The following is a 22,369-nucleotide window of genomic DNA, read 5'->3' as shown; positions in this document are numbered from 1 at the left end:
TGGACAGTCTCATCGTTTTCTTCTAGTTCACACTCTTCGCTGTCAGCCTGTGGCTCTTTCTGATGGAGTATCCCCTTGTGCCCTCATTTCTTCTGAGCAAATGTTCACAAAAGCTCCATGCATCGGTGAGCACAGCATATTGTGGCTGCCCATGGGGTCAGTCCTCAGATGTGGAGATGGAGTTCCTGGAGGTTCAAACTGTCATGCCAGTGATCAGCCAGGAGTTCAGTGTTCCAGCAAGATTTATACTATGCTCCAAATCTGGTAATGGCTATTCTGTTTCCATGTCGATACCATGGCCTGTGTCTTCCATGACTCTTGAAATGTATCATCACTTGGGATACCCTTCTCTTTCATCCATAAATCACTGTTTGGTCAGTTATGGTGATTAGCCAATTCCTGTTTAAGGCCAGTTCATTATCAATGCTGATTATCAGCATCTCACATAGGCGGTCATATTTTTGGCCATCGAAAGTGTGAAGCCCAAAAACATTTTTGGCCTCAATGTGTTCAGGGTTTTTGCTCTTCATATTCAAGGCGCTGTACATCTCGTTTCTGACGCCATCCCATTCCAGGCATTAGACAACCTCTGTCATGAGTTTGGGACACTGTTTTCACTGGGAACAAATGCTGCAAAAGACTACAAGACCCGCATCATTCTTAAACCGATAGCCATACCCAAATTTTGTGAACCTCAGCCTATCCCGTTTGCTTTGTATCCACCAGTTACGGAAAAATTAGGCAGGTTGCATGGCCTAGACATCATTGAATGAATTCCTTCCAGCCAGTGAGCTACTCCTCTGGTTGTTACATAAAAGCCTATAGGGGGGTACTTTGTTCATGCAGGGATTTTAAGTTTGCCAATCTGTAGCAGATCGCTGGCCCATTCCCCACCCAGAAGAAATATTTGAGTAGTTTTGTGGGCAGTGAGTGTTTCTCTAAAATTGACTTGGAGATGTATCTGTAGCTTCAGCCAGATTCTGCCTCTCAACAGATAATTGTCACCAGCTTGACCTATGGGTTGTTATGTACACACGTCTGCTGTTTGGTATTGTCAGTGCACTCGCCATTTTACTGGGACTTTTAAAACAGTTAATGCAAGTTGTTCTGTGCTGCATAAACTATCTTGATGATATAATCAACACAGGTTCTTCATGGCAGGAACATCCCGCTAAGATTCCAGTTCTGTTCACAAAATTACAAGGGGCAAAACTGAACTGCAATCTGCAAAAATTAAAGTTTTCCAGACAGGAGTTGAATATTTAGGCTACTTTCTTTTGAAGGATGTCATCAGACCCATGAAGAACTATATAGCAGCTACTGATAACCTCCCTAAATTGTGGAATCTGAAGAAACACCAATCGTTTCTGGGAAAAGTCAATTATTGTTCACAATTTATCATTAATGTAGAATGCTCATCTCATCAGCTGAACAAGTTGTGGAAAAAAGGTGTTCGCTTTATCTGATCAGCAGCCCGTGACAGAACATTGACCCACATAAAGACACTGCTAAAGACATTGCCATGCCTCAGTACCTTTACACCAAGAATGCTCTCCAATAAGGGGTTGAAGTGGTGTAAGCTCACAGAAACACTGATGGTTCTGAATAACCTCTCCTGCATTCCTCTAAAACCTTGACAGCTGCTCAATGCAGTTGTTCTCAGATACAAAACTGTAGATACTGGAGGTGTTTGCTCTCCCTCTATAAGAACCATCTGTGCCCTCAGTGCTTGCCAACCCATCATGCCTGCAGCCACAGCAGATGTCAGTGGGTAGTCTGCCTTCAAGCACTGCTTCATTCCAGGGTCAGGTGTCGTAGTGGCACCTTTGGGTGAAGAGCTGTTGGACACTGACAATGTCGAGATGTGAGCACCAGCTATGCCAAACTCCTTGCTGATGCGCAACAGTGGCTGCCTGAACACTGTCCTCTCACATGTGCACCCACCAGCCCTCCCTCAGTCATCATTGCATCTATCCCTCATTGCTGGCTCGACATCATTCAGGACACTTCCAGCTATGTGACATATCAGTCCAGTGGCCACTGACAGTGCAGCACTGTGATGATGACACCTCATCTGACATGCACGAGCCAATGGAGACAAATATTGTTAACAAGCAGCTGCTGTTCTGTTGCTGCCACTGCTGCAGTGTCACCTGAGCAGACTTCATGGCCTACTCAGACACAACAGACTGTCTCTGGTGGCAGTCCCACTAGTGTGGCCTCCGCCATTTTACTCCGATGGCTGTGTTGCCAGCTCCCCAAAAGGATGCCGCTTCCATCACACCCAAAGATTTTATGTTCAACACTGCTGGAGAGAGAATGAAACAAGACCACCTGCTTCGCATGCTGCCAACACCATTGCTGACCAAGTGGGGATGGCCACACTCCAGCAGCACATCCTACTCTCTCTTGTGTCATCTGTGCTCCATGAAGATTCTACTTGCCAATTAGGATTGTTCTGTGATTTGTTATGACAAACTTGCTTGTTACCGGATTGGCCTGGACTGGTTTTTGCACTGCTTCTGTACAAGTGTGTGCACAGTCTCTGGTTGTCTGTCACTGCAACTGTATTTACTGCATACTTTGTTATTTGCAATAAAACAGTAGATACAATAGCTCCTTCAAATCCTATCCTGAAATTAACATCTATAATTTTAATGCCATTTGTTGAAGAACCTAATGTCATTTTCATTACAATTATAGTTCCAGTTGGTGCAGGGAGTGGCAACTGACCCTTAACATAGACAAATGGAATGTATTGCGAATACATAGAAAGAAGGATCCTTTATTGTATGATTATATAATAGTGGAACAAACACTAGTAGCAGTTACTTCTGTAAAATATCTGGGAGTATGCGTGCCGAGTGATTTGAAGTGGAATGGTCATATAAAATTAATTGTTGGTAAAGCAGGTGCCAGGTAGAGATTCATTGGGAGAGTCCTTATAAAATGTAGTCCATCAACAAAGGAGGTGGCTTAAAAAACACTTGTTCGACTGATACTTGAGAATTGCTCATCAGTGTGTGATCCGTGCCAGGTCGGGTTGACAGAGGAGATAGAGAAGATCCAAAGAAGAGCAGTGCGTTTCGTCACAGGTTTATTTGGTAAGCGTGATAGCATTACGGAGATGTTTAGCAAACTCAATTGGCAGACTCTGCAAGAGAGGCGCTCAGCATCGCGGTGTAGCTTGCTGTCCAGGTTTTGAGAGGATGCGTTACTGGATGAGGTATCGAATATATTGCTTCCCCCTACTTATACCTCCTGAGGAGATCACGAATGTGAAATTAGAGAGATTTTAGCACGCACGGAGGCTTTCCAGCAGTTGTTCTTCCCGCAAACCATACGTGACTGGATCAGGAAAGGGAGGTAATGACAGTGGCATGTAAAGTGGTCTCCGCCACACATCACTGGGTGTTTTGCGGAGTATAAATGTAGATGTAGATGTAGATAGTTAAGTAGAAAATTATGGCAGCAATCCAAATGACATACTGTTGTATTTAGTTCCTTACAAGAACAAAATTTAAATGACTGCTAAGTAACAATATTGCAAATATTCAGCACAATATTTATGACATCTACATCTATGTGTACAATCTGTAAGCCACTTCATGATTTACGACAGAGGGTACTTTTTGTATCACTGCTGTTTCCTCTCCCCTGTGTCACATTTAAGACTGGTGCATGGGAAGAACAACTGATGAGAAACATTTATATCACCTCTAATTTCTCTGATTTTTGAGAGATGTATATGGGAGGAGGTAAAGTGTTGTTCAACTCTTCTCGGAATCTAATTTCAACTGTCAACTTTTTCATTGCCTCTCATGTAGTGTCTGCCACTGAAGTTCATTGTGCATCTTCATAATGCTCTCCTACTTACTAAACAAATCAGTAATGAAACCCACCAGTCTTCACTACATCATATATGTCTCCTCAATAAAATCAATCTGTAAGGGTCTCAGGCTGATGAGCAATACTCAAATCAGTTTTACATGTATTTTGGGAACCACTTTTTCCATGGATGAATTACATATCCTTAAGATTCTTCTAATGAATCCATCCACTTTTTATACAATTAGTTTGTGCGATCATTTCACTTTAGGTCAGGCCCCATTGTTACTACTAACAAGAAGAGGTCAAGATAGTATCAATTTTTTGAAACCATTTATACGGTGATGTAGGGTAGGGTCTCAGTTATTACACCCTGCAGCCATTCAGCCTGGTGGGACATGGTTTGCAAGTAATAGATAAAAAAAAGTTTAACTCATTATCAAAATAATCTTGAACATTATTTTTATTCTGTTAATTGGTTTAAATGTAATTGTTTACTTCTAATCCTTTGTTATGTCATTTTAATCATTTTATTAACTTTTTGATTTGCAGTCATTTGTTCTTTAGTTCTTCTTTTATTTGGAATCCATGTTCACGTAATTTTAATTATTATTATTATTGTTGTTGTTGTTAACTTGTAAAATAATAAAATGGAATAAATTAAATCAATTATCATCTAGGTTAATGCATTCATTATTTCTACTTCTCATTTTGCTTGAATTTCATTTCACTTATAATCCCCTTTTTCATTTAAATCTTCATTTACATTATTTTATCCATAGTGCAATAAGAATTTTTGTTTTATACGTCTGTATGAAGATTAGCTACCAATAGTATGTACATCTTGTAACGAAAAATACATTAATGATGGAAGCTGAAGAAATGAATTAATATTTGTACTATGATTGGGACTTGCACCTCAGTCACCTTGCTACTAGGCAGCTTTGCTAGACATTACACCACCATGGCACTATAGCTAACATAATGACATGGACTACCCTACTGTAATGCCTCCCCTAACACAAACTTGAGGAAAAATTAATCACATAAGAAAAAAACCTTATTGACGCCATTCTGCAGTCAATATAAATAGATTACTTCATATTTTTAACCAATAGATTGGCATTTTCAAATGTTTAGACATTATAATAGGTAAATTAAAAAATAGTCTCACATGAAATGGAAAAGAATGAATGGAAGAGAAAATGAGAGCAAATCAAAAAGCTAATATGATGGTTAAAAAGAGATGACAAAGGAATAGAAACAAAAAATTTACATTTAAACCAATCAGTTGCTTAAAAATAATTATCAAAGTAATTTCGCTAAAGATTTATAAATAAAAAGCTTCAAAACACCTGACACAATTTGAACCCACAATTTTCTGCATGTGAGGAAAGCAACTTAAACATTACACTATGCTGCCATTCAGTGTACTATTCCTATTTTTACAGTTCTAGACCATCATGTGAAATTCTGAAATTTTTTTCCTCGATTGCTCACAAATGATGGTCCACAACAGTGAATGGCTGCAAGATGTCACACCTGGGGACTCTAACCTACATCAGCATTTCAATGGTTTCAAAGAATTGATCCCAGTTTAGTAGTTTTACTGTTTCCAGTGATGTATCACCAAAAGTGTTCTCCAACATTCATGTATCTCTTTGCCTATTTATGTGAAATATATCACATTTATTTGCATTCAGAATGAACTGACAATACCTGCACCAGTCACCAACCCTGTGCAGATTTTTCTACATTTGATTAATGTCTTTGCACACTGTAACCTTCCTATAGACAACGCAGTTGGGTATGAACAGACTCCTGGACTTTCTATTTTTATCCACTATGTCACTTCTGTACAATATAAATAATAATGACCCTATAACATTTCCTCCTGGTACTCCCAAAATTAGTTTTATATCTGTCAAATATCATCTAATTAAGAACTATGTGTTGACTCCTGTCTGCTACAATGTCCTGAATCTAATAAAAATTTGGCCCAATGATCAATAAGCTTGTATTCTGTTCATTAAATGAAAGGTTCAAATTGTTCAAATGCTTTAGGCAATTCGAGAAACACTGCATCAACATGGGCACTACTATCTGTGGAGCTCTGTATCTAATACGATGAACAGCACGAGCTGACTTCTGCAACATCTCTTTTTCCGGATTCCATGTTGGTTTCTATACAGAAGATTTTTGTTCTTCAAAATGTCCGAAATAAGTATGATAAAATATGCCCCATAACTCTACAACAAATTGGTATCAGTTATATAGGCCTACAATTACGTACTTCTGCACAATGACACTTTCAGAAAATTGATATGACATATACTTCTTTCCAATCATTTCATGCCCTTCATTTCTTCAGCAACCTACAATTAACTGTGCTATACTGCTAGAGGGAGAGCATAATGTTTTGCATAAGCTCTGTAGAATCTCACCCCTTTCACCAACAAGACCAAGAAAGCAGTCAATCCCAGCTCACAGATTGACATCATGTCACCTGACTTCCAGAAGGTATTTTATACAGTGCTGCTCTAATGTCTCATGAACAAAGTATGAATATACTGAATATCAGGTCAGTCATCTGATTGGATTGAAGAGTTGTTAAACAAAACACAGAATTATTTCTTCTGATGTATAACTTGTTTCGGGTGTACCTACAGTGTATATTATAGGCCCATGGATGACATTGGAAGTTCTGTAAGGCTTTTTGCGGATGATGGTGTTGTACGTAGAAGTCACAACACTAGAAAATCACAGTGAAATGCAAGAAGACCTGCAGAGGATTTATCCTTGGTGCAAGGATTGGCAGTTGAGCTTCAACATAAACAAATCTATCACATTGTGCGTAACAGGCAGAAAAATCTAGTATTGCAGAATTATACACCTGCAGAACAGACACTGGAAGCAGTTACAACCATCGGTTGGTAGGACATCTTCTAAGGCATCAAGGGATCATGAGTTTAGTATTGGAGGGCAGCGTGGAGGGTAAAAATCGTAGAGGGAGACCAAGAGATGAATACACTAAGCAGATTCAGAAGGATGTAGGCTGCAGTAGGTACTGGGAGATGAAGAAGCTTGCACAGGATAGAGTAGCTTGGAGAGCTGCATCAAACCAGTCTCAGGACTGAAGACCACAACAACAACAATGTGTACAGAGTGATTTAAAATGGAATTACTACATAAAACTGATTGTCAGACTGTGACTCATGGGAAGAATCCTCAGGCAGTGTAGACACAAACCAAGGAAGTAGCTCATTCAACCAATACTTGAATATTTCTCACTTGTCTGGAATCCATACTGCACATTTAGCTTAAGTGTGAAAGCATCTCAGAAAACCTATGTCTGGTGGAGAAATCCTTTTCAAATTCAAATTGAGTCTGATTAAGCACCTGATTTTGAGATTAGTTTATTATTGTCCTTGCGTGTATAATTTTCCAGTACCTTTCAAAAGGACGTAAGCAGCAAAATGCATATTTCTGATGATGTAAATAAAATAGAAAGAAACTTTCACATGGGAAAAATATATTAAAAAAAAAGATTCCAAGACTTAGCAAGCGGGAAAGTGCCGGTAGATAGGCACAATGAATAAAACACACAAACACATACACAGAATTTTGAGCTTTCGCAACCGGCAGCTGCTTCGTCAGGAAAGAGGGAAGGAAAAGGAAAGATGAAAGGATCTGCTTGTGTCTGTGTATGTATGGATAGGCGTGTGTGTGTGTGTGTGTGTGTGTGTGTGTGTGTGTGCGCGAGTATATACCTATCCTTTTTCCCCCCTAAGGTAAGTCTTTCCGCTCCCGGGATTGGAATGACTCCTTACCCTCTCCCTTAAAACCCACATCCTTTCATCTTTCCTTTTCCTTCCCTCTTTCCTGATGAAGCAGCCACCGGTTGCGAAAGCTCGAAATTCTGTGTGTGTGTTTGTGTGTTTTATTCATTGTGCCTATCTACCGGCACTTTCCCGCTTGGTAAGTCTTGGAATCTTTGTTTTTAATATAAAATGCATATTTCAGTGTGCCTGGAAATATAGCCTGTGATTGTGATGTATTTTATATGTGGTGAATGCACTGCTCGTATCTGAAGATTTCAGTAATTTACTTGAGTGGTATCAACTCCAGACAATTTCTGCTTTTGACAGAGTTAATTAAATTCTTGAGTCCTTTTGGATTAAATGATGATTCTTACCTGCAAAATACTTTAGAATACTGCTGTAGTGGACTCTTGATTGTGATAGCATGTGTGATTAGCTTTACTCACAAGGAACATGTATTACAATAATTAAGTTTCTAACCATGTGACTAACAAAGTGCATCTTGTGCCTACCCATAATCACAGATTTTGTTCAAATTTATGGTATATTCAAGGCTAAGCCAGAAATAAAAGTGAAGGAAGTAGGAGCTTCAGATACCTCGGCATTTAGAAAAAAATTCATTTTTGGGGTAAGGTGATGCATGAGACATATAACTTAGTGTGATTACCAGGTAGCAGTTACTGGAGGGAGGAAAGAGTATGGAATGGTTATCCAAGGATTGTGGAATTGCGACCCTATAGAGAAATTTTTTTATTTTCAACATTCACATTTCTTACAATATAAATGAACTGAAATAATGCTCAATATATTGTATTTATTAATATTTTTATAAGAGTCATGAAAAAAAGGCAACTGAAAATTTGGGATTGCAAATATATTTTGAGGAAGGGATTTTAAGACATGCATGAGAACTTTATATTTATAATTAGAAACTTCTATTGCTTAACAGTTGATGATTTACACATCTTCTGTTAACATTTGTTGTAAAATGGGTGAACAACTAACTGTCTTGACATTTTCCACACATTATAAATGGTGAAATTCTACAATTGCATGGTTGTTTTAAGATTCTGGGTGTGAGTGCGTGTGTCTGGTGCAGGTAAAATTGGCCCATTGAGAGAGAAAACAAAGCACATCCCAAGAAGACTACATCAAAATACACTCCATTATATGTCCCCAGCTATCCTCACCATATTTGATGAAATGATGAGTTATGTATGCCGTCTGCCAAGCTATGTGGTGAGAAAGAACCTTTTATGAGTGTAAACATCTCACCACACAGCTTGGCACAAAGCATACATAACTTGTCAGTTCATAACATTAAATATGGTAAGGATAGCTGGTGAGATATTATGGAATGTATTTTGGAGCAGTCTTCTTGGGATGTGATTTTGTTTTCTCTCATGATGGGCCAATTTTACCTGCAGTGGGAACCTATTGTTCACTTGTAGCTGCTGAGGGCCAGTGGGATACAAAGTCCAGTGCACTTTATTTACAGTCCCTTCTTGGAAAATCATTTGCAGAGTCTTCATGGACCCCTCTCGGATACTTACTTGCAATCACAAATTTTCTTTTACTTTTCCTTCTCAAGCCTTTTATGAAAGTACAAATAAATATAATATATTGACCATTATTTTGGTTTATCTGCAGCATAAGAATGCAAATATTTAAAATTAAAAATATTTTCGCAAAGGGACTGAACCCCATGAACTTCAAGTTACTGGTATGTACTCTTTCCGTTGTGCCAACCACTGCCTGTCAACTATACCAGCATCAGTGACTCACGTCTCATGCAACCCATTTCAAAACTGCTATTTTCTCTGAATGCTTGGCCATCTGAAGCTTCCAATTCTGTCACTTTCGTTTGTGGCTAACCTCTGCATATACCATGAATTTGGACAAAAATGGTGATGACAAGTATTTGCGGTCCATACCCTATCAACCTCTCGCTCTCATTACTCTATATAATTAAGTCAATAACCTCTTAAAAATGATGATTATGGTCTTTTGAAATCAGAACAGTTTCTATTGAGCACTGAATTAATTGTATGTTATAAGGTCAAACAAAACTTGCCACCAATGTCTGAAGTTCATTTAAGACACACTGGTATTCACAGGATTTAAACACCCCTTGAAACAACTATGCTTTCAAATCCAGTCCTGATGCCATAAAACTAACTTGAATTGAACATTTATCACATTTGGTGGCTACTTTTCACACTCTGAACTGTAATTGTGCATGAATGTCTTGCTTCAGAACCCTGTCCTTTTCGGTGATACGTATTGTACACATCCAAGCCTGCCTCCATACAATATCAGATATTCAAATAGCACATCTCTGCCTGGCCTTCAGGGTATCTATGCAGATATGTCAGAAAGACTGAGGCACTTTCCCATTAAATTAAATAGAGAAAACTCAGTAGCTATCAAATACTGGTTTAGTGAGCATCAGATGTTTTGTGTAACACATCTGGTAGTTGGGTTTCATCACAATGCTTTGAAACTATACAACAGAGATAAATAAGCAAATTTTATTGCTGGTACTGACTTTCCATTCGGATATATATTGCTTTTTACATGTTCTTCTTCATGACAATGATGTGCAGCATGTCATTGCCAATGAACTGATACACATATGGCATGACATCATCCGCACAGTTGTTCACTAGATGAACGGAATCATTTTCTGTGAAAGGAAGTCTTGGAGGATATGGCTGGAGCATAGCACTTGTACTTATTTCATACCACTGGTGAGCACTTATCAAATAATCATCTGGTGAACAGTCATCAATTACAGCCTCCAATAAAGTAATGACATATTCTACATCACTTTCTGAGTCACTAAATTCAGTGTCAAATGTAGGATCACTATTGACACTCATTTTCATATGTACTGCCTAAAGAACAATACAGGACAGAGGCTGAGACCATGTAATTTGCTTTTGTTTTGCAAAGGTGCACAAGGTGCACTGAATGAATATAGGTTTCTTTGTTTTCTTCAGCAAGTAGCTGTTAAAGATTGATAGAAATCCATTTGTAATTATATTAAATTTATAACTGACACATGCCGCATTATGCAAATCCATCCAATCAGCTTCCTGTTGTCTGTTCATTAATTAGTCTAATTGTTTCCCAAACTACCGCTTTATTGTAATAAGTTATTAAGTTTGGCTCATTGCACATCATGGTCAGAGAGGCCTCTCACTAATGAATGAATGTTTATATCACTGACTACATGCTCACCTACAAATATGTTGTCTATTTGTGTACTCTTTCCTGTATAATTATGGTGGTAAAATTAACAAAAGAAGTACTGTTATATGTGTTAAGTACAAATTGGTTTTTTTTCTCAATCTTCCAGAAAATTAATGTTAAAAGCCTTAGAAACTATCATTTGCTTCCTTTTGTCTGTTAAATCACATAATAACAAATAAAACTTCTCTAAGAATATCTGAAAAATTTCCTAGCATGTATCTATATCCTATAATAATTATAAATAGCTTCTGGAAGTAATAATTCAGAGGCTTTCAATTATCAGTCCAAGCAGAAGCTACTAGTTTCAGCACATTTGAACTTGATGTTATTTTTAATGTGCATGGCAACTCCTCCTTTCTTCACATTTTCTCTATAGAAAAAGGCTGCTATATTTAACATATGGATTTGTGTGTTAATATAGTACTCAACCAGGCATAAGAGATCAGCTCCCTTTTGACATTTTAGATCATGTAAACAGACAAGACGTTAATTAAATATGTCTTTTTTTTAAGAAAAAAAATAAGAAAAAACACTTGATGCATCACAGTAACTCCATTCAAACAAGTTTCTTTCGAATGAGATGTTGCATTTATTTGCACTTATTTTAAAGCAGTCTGTCTGAATGAATGAACTATTTAGCCTAATAAAGGTTAACATCATGCACCTGTAATCACAGCTCATTGGTGACAGTGCTCCTTTATATTTGCACCTGTCAGTTCTGTTAATTTATCTATAGTCAAGTCTGCTTCCTTAGCTGAGCAGTTAGCGCATCTGACTGCCATGGAGCTGGGCCATGTTCAATTCCTGGCCGAGTCAGAGATTTTCTCTGCTCTTGGACTATTGTTGCATTGTCCTTATCATCATTTCATTATCATCAATACGCAAGTCACCCTATGTGGCATAGACTGAAAAGACTTGCAACTAGGTGGCCGAACTTCCCCAGGTGGGACTCCCAGCCATCAATGCCATACAATCATTTCATTTCACCTTTCCCCATCCTCTTAATGTGTACATCATGCCGTGTTTGTTTCCACCTCCAAATAGCAGCAACTGACACAACATTGATGAGAGTGCCCACCGAAGTCAGCAGCAAGTTGTTCCATTCCTGGTTAACTCATCTGACAACTTTGTATATCACAGATGATGGTGCACTGCAGAACATTAACAAAAGCCACATTAGTGTGTGAGGTTGCTGCATCTAGCTCATCCAGGTCATTCCTGGTACTGTAGTAGTTATTCTTGGCAAGACTTTGGCTGTGCTACCAGTTACCAATATCTAATCCCCTTTATTTACTTACCTGGTCAGCGTCCTAATGTTCTCTATTACTTGAACAAGGCTAGCACTAAGTTTTCAGATACTTTTGACCTAGTACTTGGCTCCTATGTTTTCTTGCAGCTGTTGGTCCATAGCCCTCACGTGAATGCTACATAGCAAAAAGGTTTTCTGTTTTTACTCAACACAGTTTCTGAACTGTCTCTTAAATTCTTATCAATGATCTGCTGCACCTTACTTTCTTCTACAGCCAATAAGGCCAACTCAGTGGTAAGAGATTTAACTGAAATACTTCCCTTTCACATCTTTTCTGCTACCTTTTTCCACATCCCATACTCTCAACTTTTCTTCCTTAGACATTTATCCATTATTTAATGCTAAATGTTATCCCAGTTAACTGCAGTTTGTGGATGTTGTTCAGTAGTTCACAGTCCTATCAACTGCTTTACATTTTGCAACTAGGAAATCATCTCTCCCAGTTTTTATTTGGCTGTAACAAAACTTCTTCACTTTTAACTTAAACTGTCCACAGGCTTCTCAGGACCCCTTTTTCATACTGAAAACCTTCAATATCTAGAATTCCATGCCATAGTACCAACCATGTACAATCTTTAATCTAATAAAGAGTATCACAATTTGCACTGAACCTGAGCAGTTTTGTCATCAGATTTCACTGTTGAATAAATGGTTTAACTGCTAATGGCACACAGAAGTAAAGCTATGCATTGGGAAAGACATTTATTTTCATATTCCTTTCCAATTGCACAGCAGTCTTAAATAATAACTGCTATCTAAATGTCCATGCAGTTTCAGAAATACTGCATTTTCTATGAGTAGCCTGTCACATAATACCTGCTTGAAATTATCTGCATGAAATGACAGCACATTAGAAATGAAGGTGCATCATGAACTATATTAATGGCTTACTGTAGGAGAAAAGTTCCCTAAATCCCCCCACCCTGCAATTTCATCTGAAGATTAGGTAATAAATTACTATGCTTATAGGGAATGAAAGTAAAGTTTTCAGCAATCTCCAAATAAATATGAGCTCTACTTACTGTCTGACACTAATAGTTTATAGCTATCTTGAAGGGTATGCAGAATGCAAAAACATATGATGCAAATGATGATTAATGTAAACTAAAGGCATAGTAAAACAAATATTTGTAAATGAGTTCAAATGAAGAAAAAATTTAAAAGAATCAGAATATAACATACTTACCTAGATGTAACATAATCAACAAGGTAGCTCTTGAACATACCACTCCATTTGCATATTGTGTTTAACAGTGCTTGCTTGAATGGACGTATGTCAACTTGAAACCAAGAGTGGAATGTATGTGTTGATGAAATCTCTTCCACTTCATTGTAAAGATTTTCAAATGTGTCAATCTGTTAGGAAAGAAATAAAAACTAATTACTGAACAGTATTCAAAAAGATTATCCTAATTGCAGATATTAATAAGTGTGAAGGTGCATTGTGCATCATCAAATACCACTGTTACTACTGCACCTTGAGGTATCTTCTCCTGGAACTGAAATATGTACCTCAGCTATTCTCACAATGTTAAGAGCATTTTTGAAATTCACAGCAGCTACTAAATATCTGCTAGAATTTTATCACAAACTAATATTCTTTATTCTGGATTCAGAGTAAAAATGAATGATGAGCCAAATCAACAGCCTCCTCCATTCATGCTGTTTCTATGAAATCAAATTTTATACACTTTGCAACAAACTCAACTGAATCAAATAAGTGAAGAACTGAATGGATTATAACTAAAAACACAAATCATAAGCCATAGGTAATTTTCACATCTTTTGCCATAGGTAATTTTCACATCTTCCAATATTCTAGTGTTCATATAGACATAGTTTTATGAATATCAAAAAAGAAAGAAATTTATATAATACTGTTCAGAATATGGATCACAAATATCTAACTGAAGTAAACTTCACATGTAGATAGGTTTCGGATTTTGTTTAATTCTCACAAAAGCAGGGGCTCTGAGTTAGGAGATTTCTTCTTCTTCTCCTTCATTTCTTCTTCTTCTCCTTCTTCTACAGCCCCTTGAGGTTTAGACACTTGTGCCTGTTCCATCTTCACTTTTCAATGCCATTTTGTTCTGTGTCTTCCTACATCCCTTCTTTCTCTTGGCTGGTACAGCATTGCCTCTGCATTCAATCTTTGCATGTGATTCTTCCCCAATGTTTTATTTTCTTCAGTCTTTTCATTAATATTATAAATGTCTATCTGAGTCCTAATATATTCATTTCTACTGCTTGTCATTTAATTTTATTGTGTTTTTCAGGGATCCGTGACTCACCTCCATATAGCAATACAAGTGTACCCATGATTTTATAAAATTTTAATTCTGTTTCTTTTTCATTTTTACCTACTAATTGTATTAATTGCCCAACATTATTATAGACAGTTAATATTCTGTACAGCTTTGATGTCAAATATAAAAATAAAAATTGCTTCCATATTTCTTTCTTTTGCAGAGAATTATTGGCAAAAGTATTCTATCAAAATGAATCAAAATTAAATGTATCTCTTGATTACCTGCTCCTTGAAATTGTCCAATGTAGGAGGCGAGCCTTCAGGATCCTGCTCCTCTTCTGATGCAAGCATCTCTAGCTCATCACCAGTCAACTGTCGTCCATACTCCAAGAACTGCTGCATATAGTTTGCGCGATCATCAAGCCACAGGTATGAATATTCTTCAAACTTCTTAGAAAATTCTGTTGCCTATAAAACAGTTGACTGATAACTTGATTCGAACTTTCCAACTTAAGGCATTCTATGCAGAAAACACTGGGACAAATCATAGTAGTGGCAGAAGAGTACAACAATTATAAAATTTATGAACCATTGAACAGCTCCCACATACTAACAGTAGCTTTTTAATTCGTTTTTGTGTCTGATGTGAATGACAATACTGGAAGAATATTTTTCAATAAACTATTAACCAAAACTTTTCTTTGCGATAATTTATTTTGTTGTTAGACACTGTTGATCCTTCCCAAGGAAGGTACTATTAGTTCTAAAAGCTATGTAGTGTGTCACTTTTGTGTGTGTCAATCGACAGTACTGTACATTTTGCCACCTGAATGTGGTAGCAATTCTTTCATAACTTATACACTGAATTGTAATTATTTCTACAGTGTGTTTGTCTTCTGTAAAAAGGGCAGGTGATAATAGGTGTTAGCCTAATACTGGTCTGCAAATAAAATTAATATTTATATACAGTAGTCTTGAAAATATATTGAAAATAATGTTTCCCCATTATGTAAAGGCTACACATCAAATACATAATAAATTACAAGTGTTATTATAAGACCATAAATTGTAGTACTGTGATATTTTGTTTATTCAAGTACCTGAAGATCACCATGGAATGAAAACAAAAATTTTCTTCAGTGACACAGACGAATGACTAAACAATAGTTTTTTTTCCGATAAAATGTAATTTGATGAAGTAGATTTTAATATAGTTTAATTGTTCTATAAAGCAACAACAATTCCACAGAAGCACCTTCATATATGAGAAGCCAAAAGAAGTAATAAAGTTGAAATGGAAATAGCAACAAAAATTAATTTTGCCTACATGGTTTAAAACAAACCTCTTTTGCAACTTTCTTCACACCATCAAGGACTTCTTGTTTCATTTCCTTAATGTCCTCATTATTTTCAAGATCCTCCTGCAACATTTAAATGTACGCATCACTTAATTTAAAATAATAATTTCATCCACACAGCAGGTAAACGTTAACTAATACACTGCAGAAGTAGTTTGACATGGGTTGCATCAATGGCTTTTATGCAAGACAAAAAAATTACTACACATGTGAGCCTGTAAGTAATAACACTATAACACAAAGGATGATTTGATTTAACAGATGGGACAGTAGGCTTACAAACTCTACTCAAATGATGGCAAACCCATTATTGCTAGCCAATGAGAATGGAACAGAACTGAGAACAGCATACTATACTTAGTTATGAAAAACCAGAACTCCATTCATTAAAACATATGAAGAAAACAAAGAAGGAACTGATGTCAAATGGTGACACAAGAAGAAACGGCTAGCATGACATACACATAAGTTACACTATAGAAACAATGACGAAAATGCAGTGCAGTGCTTCATGTCCAGTGTACACTTCCTCAGTAATATCTTTTGTTTGGGATTTAGATCATAGTATTATGCACAATTTTCTACCTAATTTTTAGTTTGCCATAGTGGGAGACATCATCAGATGGTATGCAGATAAGGGTTTCAGTTCCACAACTTTTATTTTGTAAATGAATACTCCCTACTCCATTACCTGTGACTGTTTTATCTATTTGTACCAGTAAAATGTAGAAAATATTTGTTTCACAGAGCCGTAAACACTGGATAATCTAAACTTATCTTCATAGTCTCTAACAGGCTATCCCAAAGCACAAGATAAAATTTTAGGTAGAAAATTATGCCAAAGCACATGACCTACATCCCAAATATCAGATGTCACTTAGGAAATAATGGTACCAAAAATATAAAAAAAACCTTCACTTCTGCCAACTACAGTGTAATCATACTCTTCTTCTTTTAACTATCTTCATTCCTCATAAAGTTGTATGATGAACATTTTTCATCCTTCTTCCATCTGTGCTACTTTTATAGACATTAGCTTCCTTCTCTTTTTGGAAAGTATAATTATGTCAGTTATGTGTAATACTGTACCTTTCTTGTGATCTTCCAGTGTTTTTAATGTGGTGTACTATAAAGCGGAAATCTCTACCTGTATATATGTTCAAAAAAATACTGTATGGTTATTTATCCATCCTACCAGTTTTAAGAGAAGATTAACAGGTTACGTGGCCAGATTCAACTATCTCCAATGACAGAGAGTGAGTGTGCCATCTAAGTGATGAAAGGAAATTTTGCAAATAAATTCCAGTTAAATGCAGTTGAAGAGTTGAGAAAGTGCCAGACTGTTGATTGATTTACTGTGGAGGATTGGAAGCAAACAGGGATGTTTCTTGCTGTGCAGTTTCCTCGTAGATATCCAACATGCTTTCATATTGACTGTAGTCCACAAGTTTTGGTCAATTGTAATTATTTACAGAACTCAGTCCAGCTGTCTGCAGTCTTTTTCTACCTGGAGAAAGTGGCATCTGAGAACAACATGATCAGCGGAACCTTCTTCTCCACACTGACAGACTGGTGTGTCACTACATCCCACTCGAAGCAGATGTTTTGGATATGAACCATGATCTGGTAACAGGTGCACCATACCTTGAGTAGTGGCAATGTCGCACATTTTGAGCCTGCCTGGGCCTGTCCCTGATGCTTGGGAATATGCCATAAAAATGCATTGCAGTGTTCCTAGTGTCCCAGCCAGGCTGCCGTTCATCTAACTTCCAGGCTCATAAATATCTTATATCAGTAATATGCATTCCTTTTATCTTGTACACACAATCATATTGCTCATGCCCCAACCAATACAGCATTGCCCTGTAATGTATCACAATATCCATTGAATATATCCTGAGGATCACCAGTAAATCCTCTACAGCCATAGTATAAAGGCACTGGAGAGCCTCAGAAGTACACAGTGCTGAAATCATCACAGTCTTGTTTTGTAGCTGCTTACCCTGAGGCGATGTGCCCAGACACTGGCAGCTAAGCCCACGATGGAATTGAGGATAGCTTTGGGATATGATCACACCACATGCAACAGTAATTTATAGTCAGCAGTGCCAGCACAGGCAGTCTTATGCATAATTTTGTCCACTTCCTGAGTAAAGATTATATATGTTATTGAAACTTTCTTTTCTCATATAGAAGAATGCCTAAATATCTACAAGCAGTGTTCCTTTTTATGGGTATTCTGTCAAGTGTCAGGGAGGGCTTCTGACAAAAGAAAATCTCCCCTTCAGAGGTGTGTATGTGGTTTTACAAACAGCTGTAGTCAGTTTTCTGCTCTTGCACCAAAGATGCATCTGAGCAAGCATGTCACCCTCCTTTTCCTAAAGTTTCATCTTGGAAACTGCATACACAACTATTAGAAATAATCTGCATATGCAATAACTCCTGTTGTAGCTTCTACCCCATCTAACAGATGTAATAGGGGTTCAACACTAAGATCCCAGAACAGTGGACCACTTGTGGAGCCTTGGGGACAGCCCTTGGTAACCTATTATACAGCTCTTATACAGACACTTGGCGACATTGAGATCTCGAAGGCGTGTGAACATTGCACCACCAAAGATTGTTCAACGCACCTGCGATGTCACAAGCATGACTGCATACTTCATGGTTGAAGTCATACTTCATTGTCAAATTTTCTACATTCTGAAGAGCTCCATTAACCACATCATCTGTAGACTTCCCTTTTCTGAATCCATATTGACATGGTTAGACCCATGAGCTGCCTGTGCACCTGCAACCAATCACAGAGCTGATGTTCCTGAACTTGGGTAACGATGTTTAATATACAAAGAGGTCTATAGCTCTTTGGTGATGCCCGATCTTTTTCGTTTCCTTTTTAAATCACTACAGCTCTCACTGTTTTCCATATCACCAAGATCCTACCTATTCACAATGCCTCATTTAGTAATGCTATCAATTATGGCACTATCAGTGGACCCATCATTCACACGACCTCAGGGTAGACGCCATCTGAGCCAGGTGTCTTTCCAGTTTAGAGCTTGGAAATTGCGACAGCAACTTCTTCTTGATTGAATGGTACCACCAACATCTGATTGTTGAATTCGGTATCTAGTTCACTTCTAAGTTGTGCATGTATTTCATAGCAGATTTCTGCTGACTCCCTGCATCCAGCCATCACTGAGACATCCTCCTTTTGAATTGTGCACACGACAGCAGGTCCCTTAACCTTATCAATCAATAATTCATACGGTCTTTCCCATATGCCAAATTGCAGTTGCCTTTGTAGAAATTTCTCCCAGTATATTCTTTTAGTTTCCTGGAGCAATGTTTTGTAGCACATCTTAATTGCCTGGTATTCACGAAGGCTCGCAGTGTTTTCTGATTGGGCTGCAAAAGCTGTAGCCTGCCTGGTTACCTTTCTCTCTCTCTCTCTCTCTCTCTCTCTCTCTCTCTCTCTCTCTCTCTCTCTCCTTTTCTTTTTTTTTTTTTTTTTTTTCAAAAAGGAATAAAAAGTCCGGTGCTCTTTGCACAGTTAGTAGCTGCATACTAAATGTACCGGAAGTGATGCGAATGCAAATTCTACAAGGAAGGCAATCCATTTTCCTGATATCTAACCCAGTCCTGCTTTCCTCTGTTTGTCTCCCTGAGTTATGGTCATTTCCTCCTCCCAATGACAATTGCATTATGGTCACTAGTCACTGGATGTTAGATAGTGGAGCACCTGCCAACTATTAATCTTAGCTCCTGCCATGTGGTTTACTAAAGTGACATCTATGTTATTGGTTACACCTGCTCACCCCTCAAATGTATTCAGCAGGTCTTCTAGACTACTAAATAAAGGTAATTAATTACCTCTACTGGTCTCAAAAATTAAGGGCATAATCATCAGTAAATAGTGTCCATGTGAGATTAATCCAAGCACAGGAAATTCACTCAAAGCAAACAAACAAAAGGAAAATGAACAGGCAATGGGAATTCTAATAACAACAGTGGACTATAATTAGCTGAATGACATAAAAGACTGCAAAACATAGTGAAAGAAATATGGAATGCACTAAAAGATTCCTATACACATTTTGATTTGTGAGATGGAATGCTTGTGTTAGAGAAATGTGTGAACATTGAAAAGAAAGCAGATAAACCAAAAGTTAAATTACCTTGTGAAATGCACTACTATTCAAAGTTCATGGTTTTGGCACAGAATTATCCGATAAGGAAGCAACTATGCATACTTTGATGGCTCTACCTACCAAACTCAAAACTATTTCAAAAAGAGTGTGATCTGATGAGACAGGTATCTCTCTTAAGAAATTCACAAAGTGTCTTTTGGAAGAAGAATGATGGCTTCCAAGTTGAAATGTGAAAATGAAGAGAGTGCTTTTTAGGAATTGCATCATTTATTATACTACTGTACTTTTTTTTTTTTTTTTTTTTTTTTTTTTTTTTTTTTTTTTTTTTTTTTACTTCAGCTATCAATTTCAATAAATTTCAGATCGTCTTCGTATCACAAAAGATGTGTGCAATTGTGTATTCTGGGTTGCTACTCAAAATTAGAAAAAAAAATTCCTGAGAGTTCCAGGTGTGAGGAGGTGGTGTGAAGAACCTTCCATTAAATTAATAATGAGCAGGTGGGGAGAGAGAAGGGAGGGAGGGAGGGAGCAGCATACCACAGTAATGACTTTTCTTTCTTCTCAGCTGAGCTGTGTAGCAACCATAAGAAATAAGCAGTAGTTTAACCACAGTTTTTAAACAACAATAATTAATATGGAATAATATCATATAATTAATGCACTTTGAAATATTAAGTATTTTAAAATCTGTGATTTATAAAATTCAATAAAATTCAATGTCAATGCTAGGTTAAGTCTCTGAAAGTTTATGAAATTCCTGAAATTCTTTGAGATTTCCCTGATTTTTCCAAGTAAAGTGTAGTTCTCTGAGAATTCCAGGTTTTTGAAAAGAATCGGCACCTGGTATTCCACAACAGCAATCACTAATAATTTCTGAAATCTTCTATTGAGGTATAACATGTGTTGTAGAACACGCGGTTGAGTGAACTTTTCGTGGCCTGAAGATGGTTTGAATTTGATTTAAAATATAAGTATAGTTCAGTATTAAATGATGCACTTCCTAACAGTTATGAAAGATGTCCAACACTGCCTATACAAAATATTTCTGAAGTGGGAGCATTAAAAGTTTTGGCAGTCAGAAGAGAGCAACCACAACAAAGAATGTGGGATGAAAGTATTCAAAGGAGACAAGGCTGCAGCAACAGCCAGTGAGGCAGCCCTTGTGGTAACGATAAATAAGTAATGATCATTATGGCCTTGGCTCACAATATTTTTATTGTCAAGTTTATGAACATATTGGAAAACATTGCCACAATATGGTGATCAGGGTTCATACAACAGGTAATATAAATCACAGGAAGGAGGCAAACAAAACAGTTTCAAATTCTGTCATAGTTAACTGCCAATGAAAGTGTATTTGTATGTATGAAACATAATGACACAAAATGTCAAGCTATAAATGAAATAAGTGCAAGTATATTGGACATGGCTGCATATCCACATGTGACATGTACCTAATTTTCTGATAAAACGATAGAAACGTATTTATGGATTCTGAACAGTGGAGCACCACGCCACCTGACTTATCAACATGATAAATATGTCATTTTCATGCATATTAATGGACAGTTAAAGTACCTAGCAATGGATAACTGTTACATACAGGTTTCAACATTGTGGACATGTACCACCAGAAGAATGTGAAGGACAAACAGTCGACTTGCAGTATATGTTGTACATTTCAGACATGATGTGGAATTGGATAGCAATCTCTCAGGCAACAGACAAAGAAGTGGCAGTACAATTAACAAAAGATAAAGCTAGAGTCATGAAAAAAATGGGGAAGTAATTGCATAAGCTTCAAAGAATAGCAACTGTGCTACTTTCGTGAAGACAGTTCCAGTATGGCCCTGCTGTGAATCTCACCACTAGTTAGGTATTTGTCTCATGGCACCAAAGGTTGGGCTACATTTGTACTGAGAAAGTTAAGAAATGTGTTAATTGTAGTGAAATAGCTCTCGAAGCATCAATGATAGGATAAATCAGATGTGCAGAGTGTGCATCAAAGACAAGATAAACAGACTGAAAATAGAGGAAATGAGCTCCTGCATTTGATACAGAGTGATGTAATATGTACCTCTGGCCCACAATCACTTGGTTGGGTGAAATATGTTGTACCATTTAATGATTATTGTTTGAGATACATGGTAGTATGAAAACAACAACTCAAGAATTTTTTTACTGATCTCTAGCAATATGGCAAATAGGCCAATGGAGAAGGCATTATGTGTGATGAAGTTCTGCAAGAGCAAGTCTGCAACCACAGTGTGTCAGAAATGTGGGACCACATTTTACAAGGCTCTGTCTACTGGAAGATCCCCTTATGAATTGGAACAGAAGGTTAACGAATTGAGATATATTTGTAAGGGGAAGAGGAGTGGGCAGCCATCAACTAAGGG

At 37.3% G+C, this 22,369-nt stretch overlaps 1 protein-coding gene across 1 annotated transcript in view; it reads right to left on the bottom strand.

The window, feature by feature from the left end:
• Positions 1-22,369, bottom strand: part of LOC126355394 (dynein beta chain, ciliary) — a 677,699-nt gene that overhangs the window by 468,274 nt on the left and 187,056 nt on the right. The window contains exons 18-20 of the mRNA XM_050005692.1: positions 15,805-15,882; positions 14,744-14,929; positions 13,400-13,569 (exon numbers count right to left, since the gene is read on the bottom strand). Coding sequence (XP_049861649.1) covers positions 13,400-13,569; positions 14,744-14,929; positions 15,805-15,882 — 434 coding nt within the window. The remainder of the gene's footprint in view (positions 1-13,399; positions 13,570-14,743; positions 14,930-15,804; positions 15,883-22,369) is intronic.

Source organism: Schistocerca gregaria, chromosome 3, assembly GCF_023897955.1.
Source record: "Schistocerca gregaria isolate iqSchGreg1 chromosome 3, iqSchGreg1.2, whole genome shotgun sequence".
Taxonomy (NCBI): domain Eukaryota; kingdom Metazoa; phylum Arthropoda; class Insecta; order Orthoptera; family Acrididae; genus Schistocerca; species Schistocerca gregaria.
Note: the sequence above shows the minus strand (reverse complement) of the source record. Positions and strands in the feature narration are given on the sequence as shown.